At 37.4% G+C, this 13,166-nt stretch overlaps 1 protein-coding gene across 1 annotated transcript in view; it reads left to right on the top strand.

Annotated features, from left to right (window-relative positions):
- PARD3B (par-3 family cell polarity regulator beta) overlaps positions 1 to 13,166 on the top strand; it is a gene marked incomplete at both ends in the record, with an annotated part of 124,803 nt that overhangs the window by 43,701 nt on the left and 67,936 nt on the right. The window contains 4 exons of the mRNA XM_010185683.1: positions 371 to 496; positions 4,881 to 5,239; positions 6,872 to 7,011; positions 7,792 to 7,920. Coding sequence (XP_010183985.1) covers positions 371 to 496; positions 4,881 to 5,239; positions 6,872 to 7,011; positions 7,792 to 7,920 — 754 coding nt within the window. The remainder of the gene's footprint in view (positions 1 to 370; positions 497 to 4,880; positions 5,240 to 6,871; positions 7,012 to 7,791; positions 7,921 to 13,166) is intronic.

Genomic DNA, 13,166 nt, shown 5'->3' with positions numbered 1-13,166 from the left:
GAGTTATAAAGTTGCTCTTAATCTGTGCATTTCTTTGGAGCAATGTAACTTATTTAGTGACAGGCAAATAATGCATAAGCTACATTCAAATTTTTAACTGGGCTGGGGAGATCTAGGTGTTTTAATCTGTTTCTCCAAGTATGACCTACAGGCTAAATGCTTTCTTAAATTCTAGCAAGTACTATAGCATTAGTGTCCACCAATTATTCTTGTAGTCTCCTCCCTTTTAGTTAAAGAATGAGCTAGAAATCCTTTCGCTAGGTTAAGCACTTTTATCTCATCTCATAGAGAATAATTTCTATTTTTAGTTACTATAAATTCATAACAGCAGAATAAGGATAGTTTTCACCTTTCTTTTTCTGCCTTTTAGGATGCTAGGACTCTTCATCCGTGGTATTGAAGAAAACAGCAGATCTAGGCGTGATGGGCTTTTCCATGAAAATGAATGCATTGTGAAGATTAACCACGTGGACCTTACAGATAAAACCTTCGCACAGTGGGTGCTTGTTTACTGATACTTTTAACTAGTCAGGATTGTATACAGTACTGTGTTTATTAAGTGCTTCATGCAAAGGGATTAATTTATTTCAGATGAAATGCCTGTAAAATTGATACCTGGCAGAAACTTTTTAATTTTCTATCTGAAACCACCAAATAAGGTGAAATTTGAGGAGAGGAGTCTTCTTGTCTTGGTGAACCTATTGTATTTAGGTAATTTAAGTAGCATTAAGCTTTTTAATAGTTATCTTGACTTTGTGATTATTCTGTTATTTTTTCCATATTTTCTTTGTAATTTGTTCCTCGTAATACCTTCAGAATGAGTCAACACCTCAGCATGTTTTTTAATGGTCTTTTGCATATGTAGTAAGATTTTTTTTTGGTGCTGCAGCTTTTTGAGCATTTAATTTTTTTAAAGTACTAGTACTGTCAAACTATGATTAGTTGAGCTAAATGGTAAGTCTCACCTCATATGACTTCTATGAAAAAATCTGTTGACATTTATTATCTATCTCAAATTACTTTAAGTAACAGGTTGCTTTGTTTGGCTGTGAATTAATGTGACATTGTTGCACAAAAGAATAGCCTCTCAAATTTCACAAGTATTTACTGTGGTAATTAAATAGTAATTTGTTTTTACTTTTAATCCAGATGTTTAGACAGCTGAGTGATTGTTTATAATATAACAAAAACCTGTTGAGATCTCAAGGGAGTTGAGGCTTAACTTTCTAAACAGTAAGCCAAATGTTCAAGGTTTCTGGACTAAAATCAAGTAAGTAATTTCACTGTTAGGGATAAATATTTGCAAAATAAGTTTTCATAAACCCGGTGTAGTTCTGTACTGTAGGTGTTACCTTGTTTCTGAGGTTGTGCTTTTTGCCTCCTGATAAGTTTTTGGGTTACTGCTTTCTGCGTATTTGGTGGTAAATGTGTTCTGCTGAGATACAGTACCTGCCATTTTCTTCCGCTCACAGAAAGTTCCTACATAAGATATCAACTTTATCAGAAAGTAAGCATTGGTATCATATGAAAATGTTTGTTCCCTCACCTGAGCAATTCCGTAATGAAGATGTATCCTACTCAAATGAGATTTTGCCTGAATCAAAACCTTTCTTTTCAAAACTCTATGTGATCTTTTCTTTACAAATTTATTGTCTCCTTTGTAGTATCTTCAGAATGTAACTAGGTCTCTTCAGAATGTAACTAAGCTCATGAGATGTATATGGAGTGGAGGATGCTGCATATTTTTCTGTATGGTTACTAGATTTTGGGTCAGTTAGAAATGCTGCAGTAACTTTCCAGTTCTCCATTGGGTTTCCCTTCAAAATGAGAAATGCAGGACACTTCACTTTCTCCAAGTCTTTGTAAAGTTCTGGGAGTTGGAAGGGATGTTTACAAAGACAAGTTACTAGTTACTTTGGAGAAGTCAGTCTTGCTAGATATCTGTCATTGGGAAAGTGACAGAGAGAAGTGACTGAAAGGTGATGGAGAGCCTTATTTAGTTGATCTAAGTCACTGTATGGTACAATAACAAGTAGTGTCGTTGCAGTGCTATTGGATCTGAGGAGAAAAACTGCTGTGGGCAGTGAGGACTCAACATCCATTTGGTGACTGGAGGGGGAGTATTTTGAAAAAGTTCTAGCTTCGTCCCATGTCGTGTAGTGTTGTTCTGCTGAATTTTCTTTCAGAATAGCCTTCTGCATCATCTCTCTTCCCTGACGAGAATGGCTAGAGAAAGCAGCTATACTGGTTGAAACTTATTTCAATGAATACGCCTTCTAGTTTTCATCTGGCGTGACATAACTGTACTAACCTGACTCAAGTCCAGGTTACAGAAATGCAGTAGTTGTAATGGGCGTGACAACGCATTGTCCCAATGACTGTTGACCCAGAAATAGTCATCGGATTCTCCTTTGAGAGGAAAATCTGTTTGCTAGTTTCAAACTGACATTTCATAACCCTTGTAAAAGCTGTTTTAACACTTAGCAGAGACTGTTACATACTGTCTCTTTCTGTTTTCAGCAGAGACTTTCTAGTATCGCTCCTGGTGATTGCTGCTTCTGTAGCTGTGATAGCAGCATCCTACTTTCTGTATTCCCATGCTTATAATAGTTTTATATATTGAGACTGTTGGTCTACTTTTTCATTTGCTGTTAATCTATTCAATTACATTCTGTTGTGTTGCAGTTTCCAGCACCTCTTTTAATTGACTCCCTTATTTCTTTAAAGTATGCGTTTGGGGTCTCAAGAAATGTAAATTTCTCCATCCATTATTTTTTCTTTGAAGTGTAGGCATTTATTCTGCCCCTGAAGACTGCATTTAGGCTTTCCCACAGGATGTCTTATGTTATTTCCACTTTTATTTTTTGTTTGAAGGAGATCTTACATTTTCCCTTTCATATATTTAAAATATTCATCTCTTGAAACTGAGTTAAATTGCCTTGTAACATATGGCCAAGTGGCTACTTGCAAGGATGAACAAAGGACGTGGAAAAAAAAATGGTTCAGATTTTACATCTTTATGCTGGGAGCATGCCATGGTTTCTACAATCAGGGCAAGGTCTGTCCTTGAAAACCTTCCCAGGCTTTATGTGATCAGGTAGCCTATAACCCCTGCAGACACACTAGGATGGTGCTATTACAGTTCTGAAACCCTAACCCTTGAAAGTGGTGCTGGAAAAATGCCTTCCTACAACGCTTTCCCTGCCACCTTTTTCCAAGTTTGAGGTTTCTCTTCTGGCAGTGTCTCCTGTCAGGGAATGCGGTTATTCTGACTCTTGGTGCACTCAGTGTAGCCAAGATGGTTCTTTCCCTCTGCAGTATCTGTTGGGAGTGCCCTGACTTTAGTTTCTTCATGCTGCAAAAGAACCTCTGAAAACAGTCCTTCCTATCCATTACCTACAGCTGCAAGGTGGAGGAACTGTGCAGCTCTGTTGAACTGGGGAAGCAGTAGGTGTGTATTCAAGATGTTGACGTTTGTTAACATTTGTGGTAGCTTCCTTTCTGTATCAGTGTAAAAAAAATGCCTATTTTGGAAGTAATTTCAACATTGACTCCTATTGACTTAGTGTAAATCCAAAGCCAAGGCTTTGGTGAAATACTGACTTTGCCTGACTGACAAACATTTTACAGAAAGGTAGGAGATATGCAAATTGTTCTCAGAAGGACCCCATGATGTGTTTAAAAGTTAATGTGGCCATTACATTCCCTTTCGACCTGATTCTGCTAAGCAGAAGTTCTTGATTCTTTCATTCTCAAGATGTGTTCAGCTACTATCTCCATTTGTACTTGAGTTATCTTCTGCAATGTGGAAGAAATTCAGTCCACTTCATCAGAAGGTAGGAGAGGAAAGCACAGTAAGAGAAAATTCTTCTTTGTTTCTTCAGAATCCAAGGTTTGCAAAATGTCTTGTTTGACCGAATCTATGGGTTGTTAAATATCCAGGGAAGGCTTTGTGAGCAGTTGTTTTGCCAGCTTCTCTTAATTACCTTGCAATGCATGGGAACCTGGACGCTGTAGTGTTTCCATGTTACCAGTTTAGGGGAGTAGTTTCATTAAATGCTATAACACAGTTTCTGATGTTGCAATTGAGCACATCTATGAAGAGCTTAAGTAAAGTCCGTGTATCCACCATAGCAAGAGGTTACTACTTGAAAGATGAGTAATACCTACCTATTTATTTATCCATTTATGTAGAAACACACAAATAGTTGCATCTGTTCAGTCACTAATTTTTCTTCTAATGTCTATATATTCCATACCATCATCCTTTTCTGTTGCACCATTTGCAGTCACAATATTTCTTCTGAAGATGTCCAAACACCCCATACCCCTCATCCTTTTTTATTGCTGTGGAATCAGCCAGCAGTTGCATTAGAGATGATGAAGGAATCTGAGGGGCTGTTATGCTGTGCTTGGTAAAAATGGAGTCTTGAGCTTGCTTAGAGTAGATATATCCACCGGAGCCATGGGTCACAAGTGCTCAGTGTGCCTCTACACCAGCAAGAAAATATGGAACAAACACTTGAACAGAGTAGCAAGCTATAACTTCAGGAATCTTTTGATGAGTTTTTGCCATCAGAACTTTCCTTCCTGATGCTCTGCAAGAATAATTGCGTTCATTAGCTTCTTCTGGCTGATGTGTTTTCATATTGGCCTAGGAGTCCTGGTGGATGTGCTGTTCCTACTTGAAACGTAAGGAAATACTGTAGTTTAGAAGTCTTATTTTATGCATACTTTTTAGAAAAAGGACCCTCTAGATGTGAAGGTGAGGTTATTTCGTAATGTTTAAGATAAATTTTTGTCTTATTCACATGAACAACTTCAAATTTTGCCCAAATTTTCTGTTTTGTTATGTGAATTTTTGTACCTTTCTTTTGAAGGGCTCAGGACATCTTCCGTCAGGCAATGAAATTTCAAAGTGTCATGTTGGAAGTCCTTCCTCCATATAATCGAGAACAATATGAGAAGTCTGCTATTGCCCCCCTTTATGTTCTGGATAATGAAGAAGGAGTTCCAAAAACAAAGGTTCCACCTCCTGTTCATCCAAAACCTGCTCTGAAAATGATGAATCTTTCTGGAGTCAGCAGCTTGGAGACAGGTGTACAGGCAACTGTACAACAAGCTAAGAGCCCCAACCTCCCACATCTGGGTAGAAAGTTATCTTCTCCCTCCCTGTCTCCCCTTATGGGCTTTGGCAATAAAAGAAATGCAAAGAAAATAAAGATAGACTTGAAAAAAGGTGAGACTTCAGAGATTATATGATTAATTCTGTATCATGTTCTCTATATTGATACCACAACTTTTAACTAAACTAGTGACATTAAAAGCGCAAGCAACATATTTATGGTTTAAAAGTTCTAAGACTTCCAAAAGATAAACGAGTCTTAACAGTAATGTTCTCAACAGTCAGCTTTCTTGTACATTTTGGGTGCCATGTTAGTATCTCAATAACTGAGTATGTGGAAGATATTTCATTAGCAACATGTGATAGTAAGAGATGCTTCAGCCTTTTCACAAGTACAGAATAAAAATTTGAACTGTCTGCTGCTATAATTAATAAATTATATTTATTAATATTTGGTAATTGATCAGCACTGTTACCACATTACTTAAAAATATGTTTAAAAATATGCTCTGCTCTGTTTCCTGTTATCCAAGAAATTGACCACAGATTTACTTGTCTTTCTGTTCTTGATTTCCTACAGTTGTTTTCTTTCCATCTGTATTTATTTAGCTGTCAGCAGGCTGAATTTTGTGTGTATATCTTTAATTTCTGCTCCATGCAGATGTCTGTCTGCATGGAGTAACAGGTTTATGCACATGTAGTAAAATGTGCTTAAGCAGAACCCAATTAGCATTTATATTTTCTGTTTAATTTCTGTCTCTGGTTTGGCTGAGAGTTAAATTTGATGCTAGAAGTGGCCTTTTTAAAAACTGTCTGTAACTTTATTCTTTTAACACATAATGAATGTAATCAAGCTGTCACTTCTTAATTTTTGTTATTTCTTAACTTAAATCACTGATTTTTACTTCTGAACTCTTCAGCTTTGCGTTAACAAAACCTACTTCAGAATCTCCCCCATTTTAGATGTAATGCTTTTGATTTTGAAACAGTAATTTTTATTTTTAAGAAATGATAGGAATGCGATACTGACATTATGATGTCTCTGAAAACTATCACATGAGTAGCAAACCTGCTCAAGATAAAAAGGTTTGTATGGACCCTGCTATTCCTGGGTGATTTTGGTGGCTTATACGCAATACCTACTAATATTGATTTTACTCCCTAATTTTTTGTTAAAACATTTATCTGTTAACACTTGGGATTATTTATTTCCAAGCAGTGAACAACTTCACTAATGGAAGCTTTGAAATATCACTTGTCCTTTCTTAACAGCATGTACTCAGCAGTTTTTGCATTCAAATTATGTGACATTTTCTACTTTCCACCAAGTTTCAGTAAAGCCTGCTAAATTACATTTATGCTTATAAATACACAGTTCTTGATTGCTCTGATTTGTTTCGAAGACTATTGACATAGATGTGAAGGCTGATACTGAAACCAACTAGAGAAAAGGTAAATGCTCTAAAATGAGAGTTCTCACTTGTTTTGTGTTATTTGGGGCTATCCAAAGTATTTCCATCTGTAGCTGTTGCAGGAGGATTTGAGCATGTTCTGACATTCACGGAGTTCTTCTCTGGACCGTGCGGAAAACAGGCTCATGTTTACAGCTTTTTGTTTGCTTTCTTTTTTCTGAGAGCTAACCTGAAGGAGTGTTTGTGATATGTTACTGACATTGTTTACGTACCTTTAATGATCATCATTTGCTTGTTGAAATGTATGTTGGGAGTTCTTTATCTGACCTTCTAGGTCCAGAAGGACTTGGTTTCACTGTGGTTACCAGAGACTCTTCAGTACATGGTCCTGGCCCGATTTTTGTGAAGAATATTTTACCTAAAGGTGCAGCAGTAAAAGATGGTCGTTTGCAGTCAGGAGACAGAATCCTGGAGGTTAGGATAAACATCCATTCTATTTGCATTGCTGAGTATTGATCGCTGGTTTTGGCATAAATATTTTATTTCCTTACACGTGCTACTGCTTTATTGAATTAAAAACCTTGACCTTGATTTTTTTTTTTTAAAAAAAAGGTCTTATGGCATTTGTACTGTTAGTCAACAGGTATTTTACACCACGATATGAAAAAGGTGCTTTTCATGTGGGTCTATGGGAGCTTTGAATAAGGGGGATCTGATAACATCTTGGTTCTTGAAGCAGATACGTGTATCAGTTTAGAAACAAACATGTCTTGTCTCTTCAGCTATGTCCAAAAATCTCTGGTTAATACTGAGGTGGTTTAGTGTTCATTTTAAGGCAATTGTGCTCAAATAGGTCTGTTTAAAATTTTCAGATACCATGTGACTTAAAATCTCATTATCTAACGGGTTATTTCTACTTACTAACTTGAAAAAGCTCTTAAGGTAAACAGGTTTAATAATACTTAGGACTTGTTTCTGTACTTTTCATCTTCAAAGTGCTTTACAAGCTAATTAAGCCTCACAAACCCCCTGCAAGGTGGGGAAGTACTACAGACCTGCTTTAACAGATGGTGAAAATGAGGGGAAAAAGGTTAAGTGATTTGTACAGGGCCAGAGGGGGAGACAGTGTGGGAGCGATTGCTGCTGCTTCTTTGCTCTCAGTCACTGAATGACACCTGTGTTAGGGGAGGGGGAAATGACAAAAGACAGCCATACTGACAGATATGACATCCTCTGTGCTTTTGTGTCTGGTAGGTGAATGGACGGGACATCACTGGCAGGACCCAGGAAGAGCTTGTAGCAATGCTGAGGAGCACAAAGCAAGGGGAAACTGTCTGCCTGATTGTGGCTCGTCAGGAGGAGGCCTTTCTACCTCGAGAGCTGGTAAACTTATTTTTTCCTGAAGAGTGATATTGAAACAATTCCATGTTTTAAAACTAGCCTGAGAAATAGCAATGAACTGTTGTTGGCTGAGAGCCACTGAAGGTTAGCTGTATAAGGCTTGTGTTTGAGAAGTATTTCTACTAACATTTGATTTTGATGGATATTTGATTTTATCTACTTCAGATGCAATTCCATGCAATCTGATTTTTCATCCCAAGATGACATCATAAGCATAACTCACAGGGGAATATTGTAAATGCATTTTGTAGACTGTGATGTCAAACATGACCAAAAAGGAAATATTCTCTTTCAGGAAAGCATCAGACTTTAACCCAGAAGTTTAGAGTGCATGTAATGAGTCCTGCAGCGTATCACTAACAGGCTAGTGAGGATGGCTGCCCCTAGAGGTTCATCACCTAAGCCAGGTGCCAAACTGCTGCGGGAGTGGTGAGGAATAGAATTCCACTGTACTCCTCACCGATTTTGGAAGGAAGCTGCTCCTTGGCTGCTAGTCTTTGACTTAATAGGCTCTTGCATGTCTGATTGTGTTCTATCTCAAGTGCTTAATTTTAATTTATTTTATTTTTTAACGCTGGCATGAAAAAACTCAGTTTTCTTTTCTCTGGCGTAGGCAGAGGAGGACTAGAGGACTATGTCAGTGTAAAGGTGCTATCTGATATATTCTTGTTTCCCCTCAAAGAAGGTCATCTCTTTGGTCGCCTCTTCCTTATCTTGATTGATGTCTGTACTTAACCTTTCGTTAAGTCGTTCTCAGGATAAAGGAAGGACAGCATTTCCTGCTTTTGTCTCATTTTTATCTCCTTTAAAGAACACAAATCACCTTCATTTTTTTCTTAAGATGCCACCTTCTTGCTTTTCCTTTTGCCTTAGACTGTTAGCAGGATCTTCTACAGAAATACTCTGTTACATGTCCTCACAAAACACTGCTAGCAGTTTTCCTCTTGTTTCCTTGTTACCAGTTGGACCTTGTTGAGATAAGATTGCCTGTGGTAGGATAAGAAACTGGAGGTGAGATCAGATTCTCTCATGTCAGCCTTTCCTCTTGTGACACTGGTGCCCACTTTTCCTGTAGTGAAGCAATTGTGAAGTGTTGTAACAAAACTATTTTTGTTCTCATTTTCCTTTTTTATTGAGTAATCTTCAAGGAGGATAATGGCAGAATATTTTCAGCCCTGTAACAGGGCATTTGTGTTTCCCAAAGTACCTAAGTCGGTCATAGTAATGCGGTTTAGTAAGCTCTGAGCTGTAGAGTCAGTGACTGTGTGGATTGGAGGGAAATTTCTGAGTCTGAAAGTACTAAATCAGCTATTATGTTTAGAATTTCTTTTCTTCCACTAGCTCTTCTAAAAAAAAGCTTACTTTTTGAAAGAGCTACCCGGCAACAGTGTTTTCTTGTGGGTTTTCTAAGTTATAGAACACATTACTTGGAAAATGTACCTTTTAAAAAAATATATATTCTTATCTTTCTTCTGTTCCCACAACATTATACATCATTCTTTATTGTCATAGTACAAATTCTCTTGGAAATCACCGTAACAGTGTGTGGGCATAAAAGGCTATTTATAATTTTTACTTGCCACAATTGGCTGCTATTAAATTCTGGTCCCTACAGCAAGGATTAAGTACCTTTCAAAAGGTGACTTACTTATGACTGGCGTGATTGAAATCCAGAAAGTAGGCACATTTATCCTGCTGGCTTGACCTTCGCTTAGATTGCTTTCTCTACGAAAGAATGATGCACAAGTGATGGCCCTCACTGTAACGGTGATTGTACATGAATCCTAATATGGTTCTGTGCTTCTTGTCATCCTGATCAAGTACAATATAATACAAATGTGAGTTACTGAAATATGTTAGATAATTTTATGGGACCAGCCCTTCTAAATTAAAAAGCCATTCAGCAGCATCTGTTTGGTAGTTCACTGCTAAAGTGTGGGTTACCATACCACTAAGCTACCAGATGTTGATACTAACATAATGCTTGTTACGACTCATGAGCCATCTGAGAACAGTCTCTGCAAAGATTAAAAAAAAATAAATAAATTAAAATCGGTTTAGCTTTTTTGTTTGTTTTTTAGCTTTAGCCATGATATTACATTGGACTAATCCTCTGCTACCTCAGAAGTTACAGTGCTGTTTTGATCAAAGAGGAGAAAAAAAGCAAGCACTTTAAATGTTTGTTTTTGGAAGGAAAGGCAGTGGATAATCCAATATTTTTCAAGGACAGCTGTACCTGAATGCTCCTGACTACGTAACATGCATGCAGTTTACCTAAATACTTGGGAGTTATGTTAATGCCTGGCAATAACAGGATAATTGCTTTATATCAGACTTGTTCTTGATTTGAGCAGTCCTCCAGGAACTGTAATCTGAGAAGCTGTTTTCTTTGTTACCTGTTGGAAGGAAGAAGAGAAGGACTGCCTAGGAAATGTGCCCACTTTCCACAGCTTCCTGTGGCAAAGAGGCCTCTAGAGCTTGGACCCACTGGAGACTGTGCATGAAACTAGTTTTTTGAGAGAGTTGCTTCTCTAGAACTGAGCTGCTACATTGATTTCTGGATAGGATTTGATAGCTGAAGGGGCACAAAGCAAATAATGTAACAAAGTAACAGTGGGTGGCATCTGGTTGCATGGGTCTGTGATAATATAATTTGACTTTACCTCATACAAAAGCTGCGGTTTGAAGAACGCTTGGTCTCACAAATATTTTCTCTTCAGTAAGCTTGATGGGAGCAGGGTCTGGGGGTTTTGTTACTGTGATCTATGCCGATGAATTGCTAGCAAGCAGGCAAATATATTCGGAGTAGCAAACCTTTACCACACCAGCCAAGAGAGATGTGATATGGATGAGGATGAATCAGTCTTGCAAACACATTATTAAATTATAGAGAATTGGTGCTTCAGTTATACTAGCCTGTGCAACATCTGAGAGTTGTACTGTTACATTGTTTGCACATAATGAGGGGACAAAATAGAAAACCCAGTCTTTGTAGTGTTGTTACTGCTTTTAAAAAAGAGGAGGAGGATCTTATGAGATTTTTTTTTTAATTGAAGCAGGTTGGTGAAGTAGAATTTGGGCCAACCACAGGCTGTCCCCCTTACTATCCAGTAGCCAAATGTTCCTGGTAATTTATGCCAGCTGTTGACAATGTAGAGCTGAGTAAGGAGCGGATTCCAAAACTCAGGGAAAGATCTTGATTCACTTAATTACCACACTCTACAGAGTGGCTGGTGATTAGTGCATTCTTTAAGGTGCATTTGGGTTTTAAACTGTGTAACACTAATTGTTTTCTAAAGGATGGTGAATATTACAGGGAGGAACTGGCTTAACTGAACAGGTTTGGATTTTCCAGCTTTTATCAAAGTAACTGGACTACACATGAAACTGTGGCTATCATTCTGTTTTGTTTTGAAAATAGTGTTTTGATCATGTGTATTTGCTGCATCTTGGTTTTTTCTATCCTGGAAAAATGTGTGTTCTGAAAGTATTTCTTTTAATAATGATATAAAGATCACTTACTCCCTATTCTCTTTCTCTATCCCTGCATTGGTAAAACAAGCAAAACTCCTTGAATGATGCTCTGGCGTAATTCATTCTGTGCCGTGACCCTATGCAATTCTTTATTCTTGTTATTTTTCATGAGCCTTCAGGATAGTGGATATGGCGCACATAAGCAGAGGAATGTGCCTGTTCTGCAATTGCCAGAAGTAATATAGCACCAAAAACATTTTGATGCATTATTTAAGTTAGAGCACATATATAGTGTGAGTTTTGAATAGGCTTTATTTTTTGTTTTAATGATAGCTCTGACTTACCAGTTTCAACTATAATCACTATTTCTGTGGTTTCTTGGCATATTCACTGGTGCCTGAGGAGCGGAGGAGGAAGGGGAACAAACGTGCATTTTTACAACAAAAACTAGAACAACAACAATGTATATAATGTAGCAGTTGATCTTTGAGTCTTTTTTGTTTTTTTACACGTGTACTATGCAGGCTGGAAGGGAACAGGATGAGGGGCAAGTTCAATTAAACATTTTTTCTACTTGCCATGTGATTAACTTTTATGTTTCAGTCTTCCCCTATTTAATTCCTCTCACCACCTTGAATTTCTGTGCCCAGAGGAGAACTAAATGTTTGCCTGGAGTGTTGTATGTTTTTAATACTCAAAGCTTAATTTCTATTATTTCCTTTTAATTCTTTCTTGCCTTTTTATGTGCAGGAAATAATAGGTGAAGTTTCAGCCTGGACTTAACCATTTTTGCACGTTTTTTTAGGTCAGACCAGTGATTCTGGTGCTCAGTTAACCAGAAATGGTCAAATAATTTCAGTAACAAAATTATTCTAGCAGGTACCAAGTCTCTGTTCTGTTATTTCTATCCAAAGGGAAAAGAGTGTGATAGCAAAAAAAAGTCAACATATATATCTTGGATTTTAATAACATACACAAGATTAAATTCTTGAATTGTTCTGCGTAATGAAGAGAAGGGTATTGTGAATACATGTGGCAGCTTTCATCTTGAATAACTTTATGAACTATGTAGATTTTTCAAAGTCATATTTTTTCCAAGAATTTTTAAAAGAAAATCTTTCACTTTGGGCCTGAAGATTCTCTTAATCTAGAATACTTGAGAAATTGAGTATAAGTTTTGTCTACACAAATGCATCTTTTTAGAGTGAAAACATTGCGTAGTGCAGCCCCTCAAAGGTTTTCAGCATTCATTATGCATTTCAGAAGATGGTTACTAGTTCATTATAGCTTGGAGTACTGGAAATTTTGCACTGAGATTTGTTGATTAGTTGCTGTGCCCGTTATAAAGGTCAGTAAGAGATCACTGTTTAGAAGGAACATGACAGTATTTGCAGTTACAGTGAACAGAAGGTTTGGCTAAAAGTGTCCCTTTATTTATCCCAGCTTTTGGTGGGACTCCCTAACTTACCAAAGAGGAATAAATTGCTTGAATAATTCATGTGTCTTTAAAAAGTGGTTGTTTTTTTTAAATTTAAACTAGATTCAACAACTCTGTAGTAGCAGAATGAGCTTTCCCATGCTGTAAAGTGCCAATACAGCTACCAGCATAGCAAATGTGTTTACTGTGCTTCTCTGTGTGATAGTGGCAGTCAGCCTTTTTGAGGATACAGAGACCTTATTGCATCTGGTCTACTGTGGCTTTCTCTGTCAAGCCCGTCAAAGTGTTATGATCCAGCAATTATTTGTCTTTCAGA

This window comes from Mesitornis unicolor, unplaced genomic scaffold, assembly GCF_000695765.1.
Source record: "Mesitornis unicolor isolate BGI_N332 unplaced genomic scaffold, ASM69576v1 scaffold15860, whole genome shotgun sequence".
Lineage (NCBI taxonomy): Eukaryota > Metazoa > Chordata > Aves > Mesitornithiformes > Mesitornithidae > Mesitornis > Mesitornis unicolor.
The sequence above is the reverse complement of the archived record's forward strand: the minus strand, read 5'-3'. Positions and strand labels throughout refer to the sequence as shown.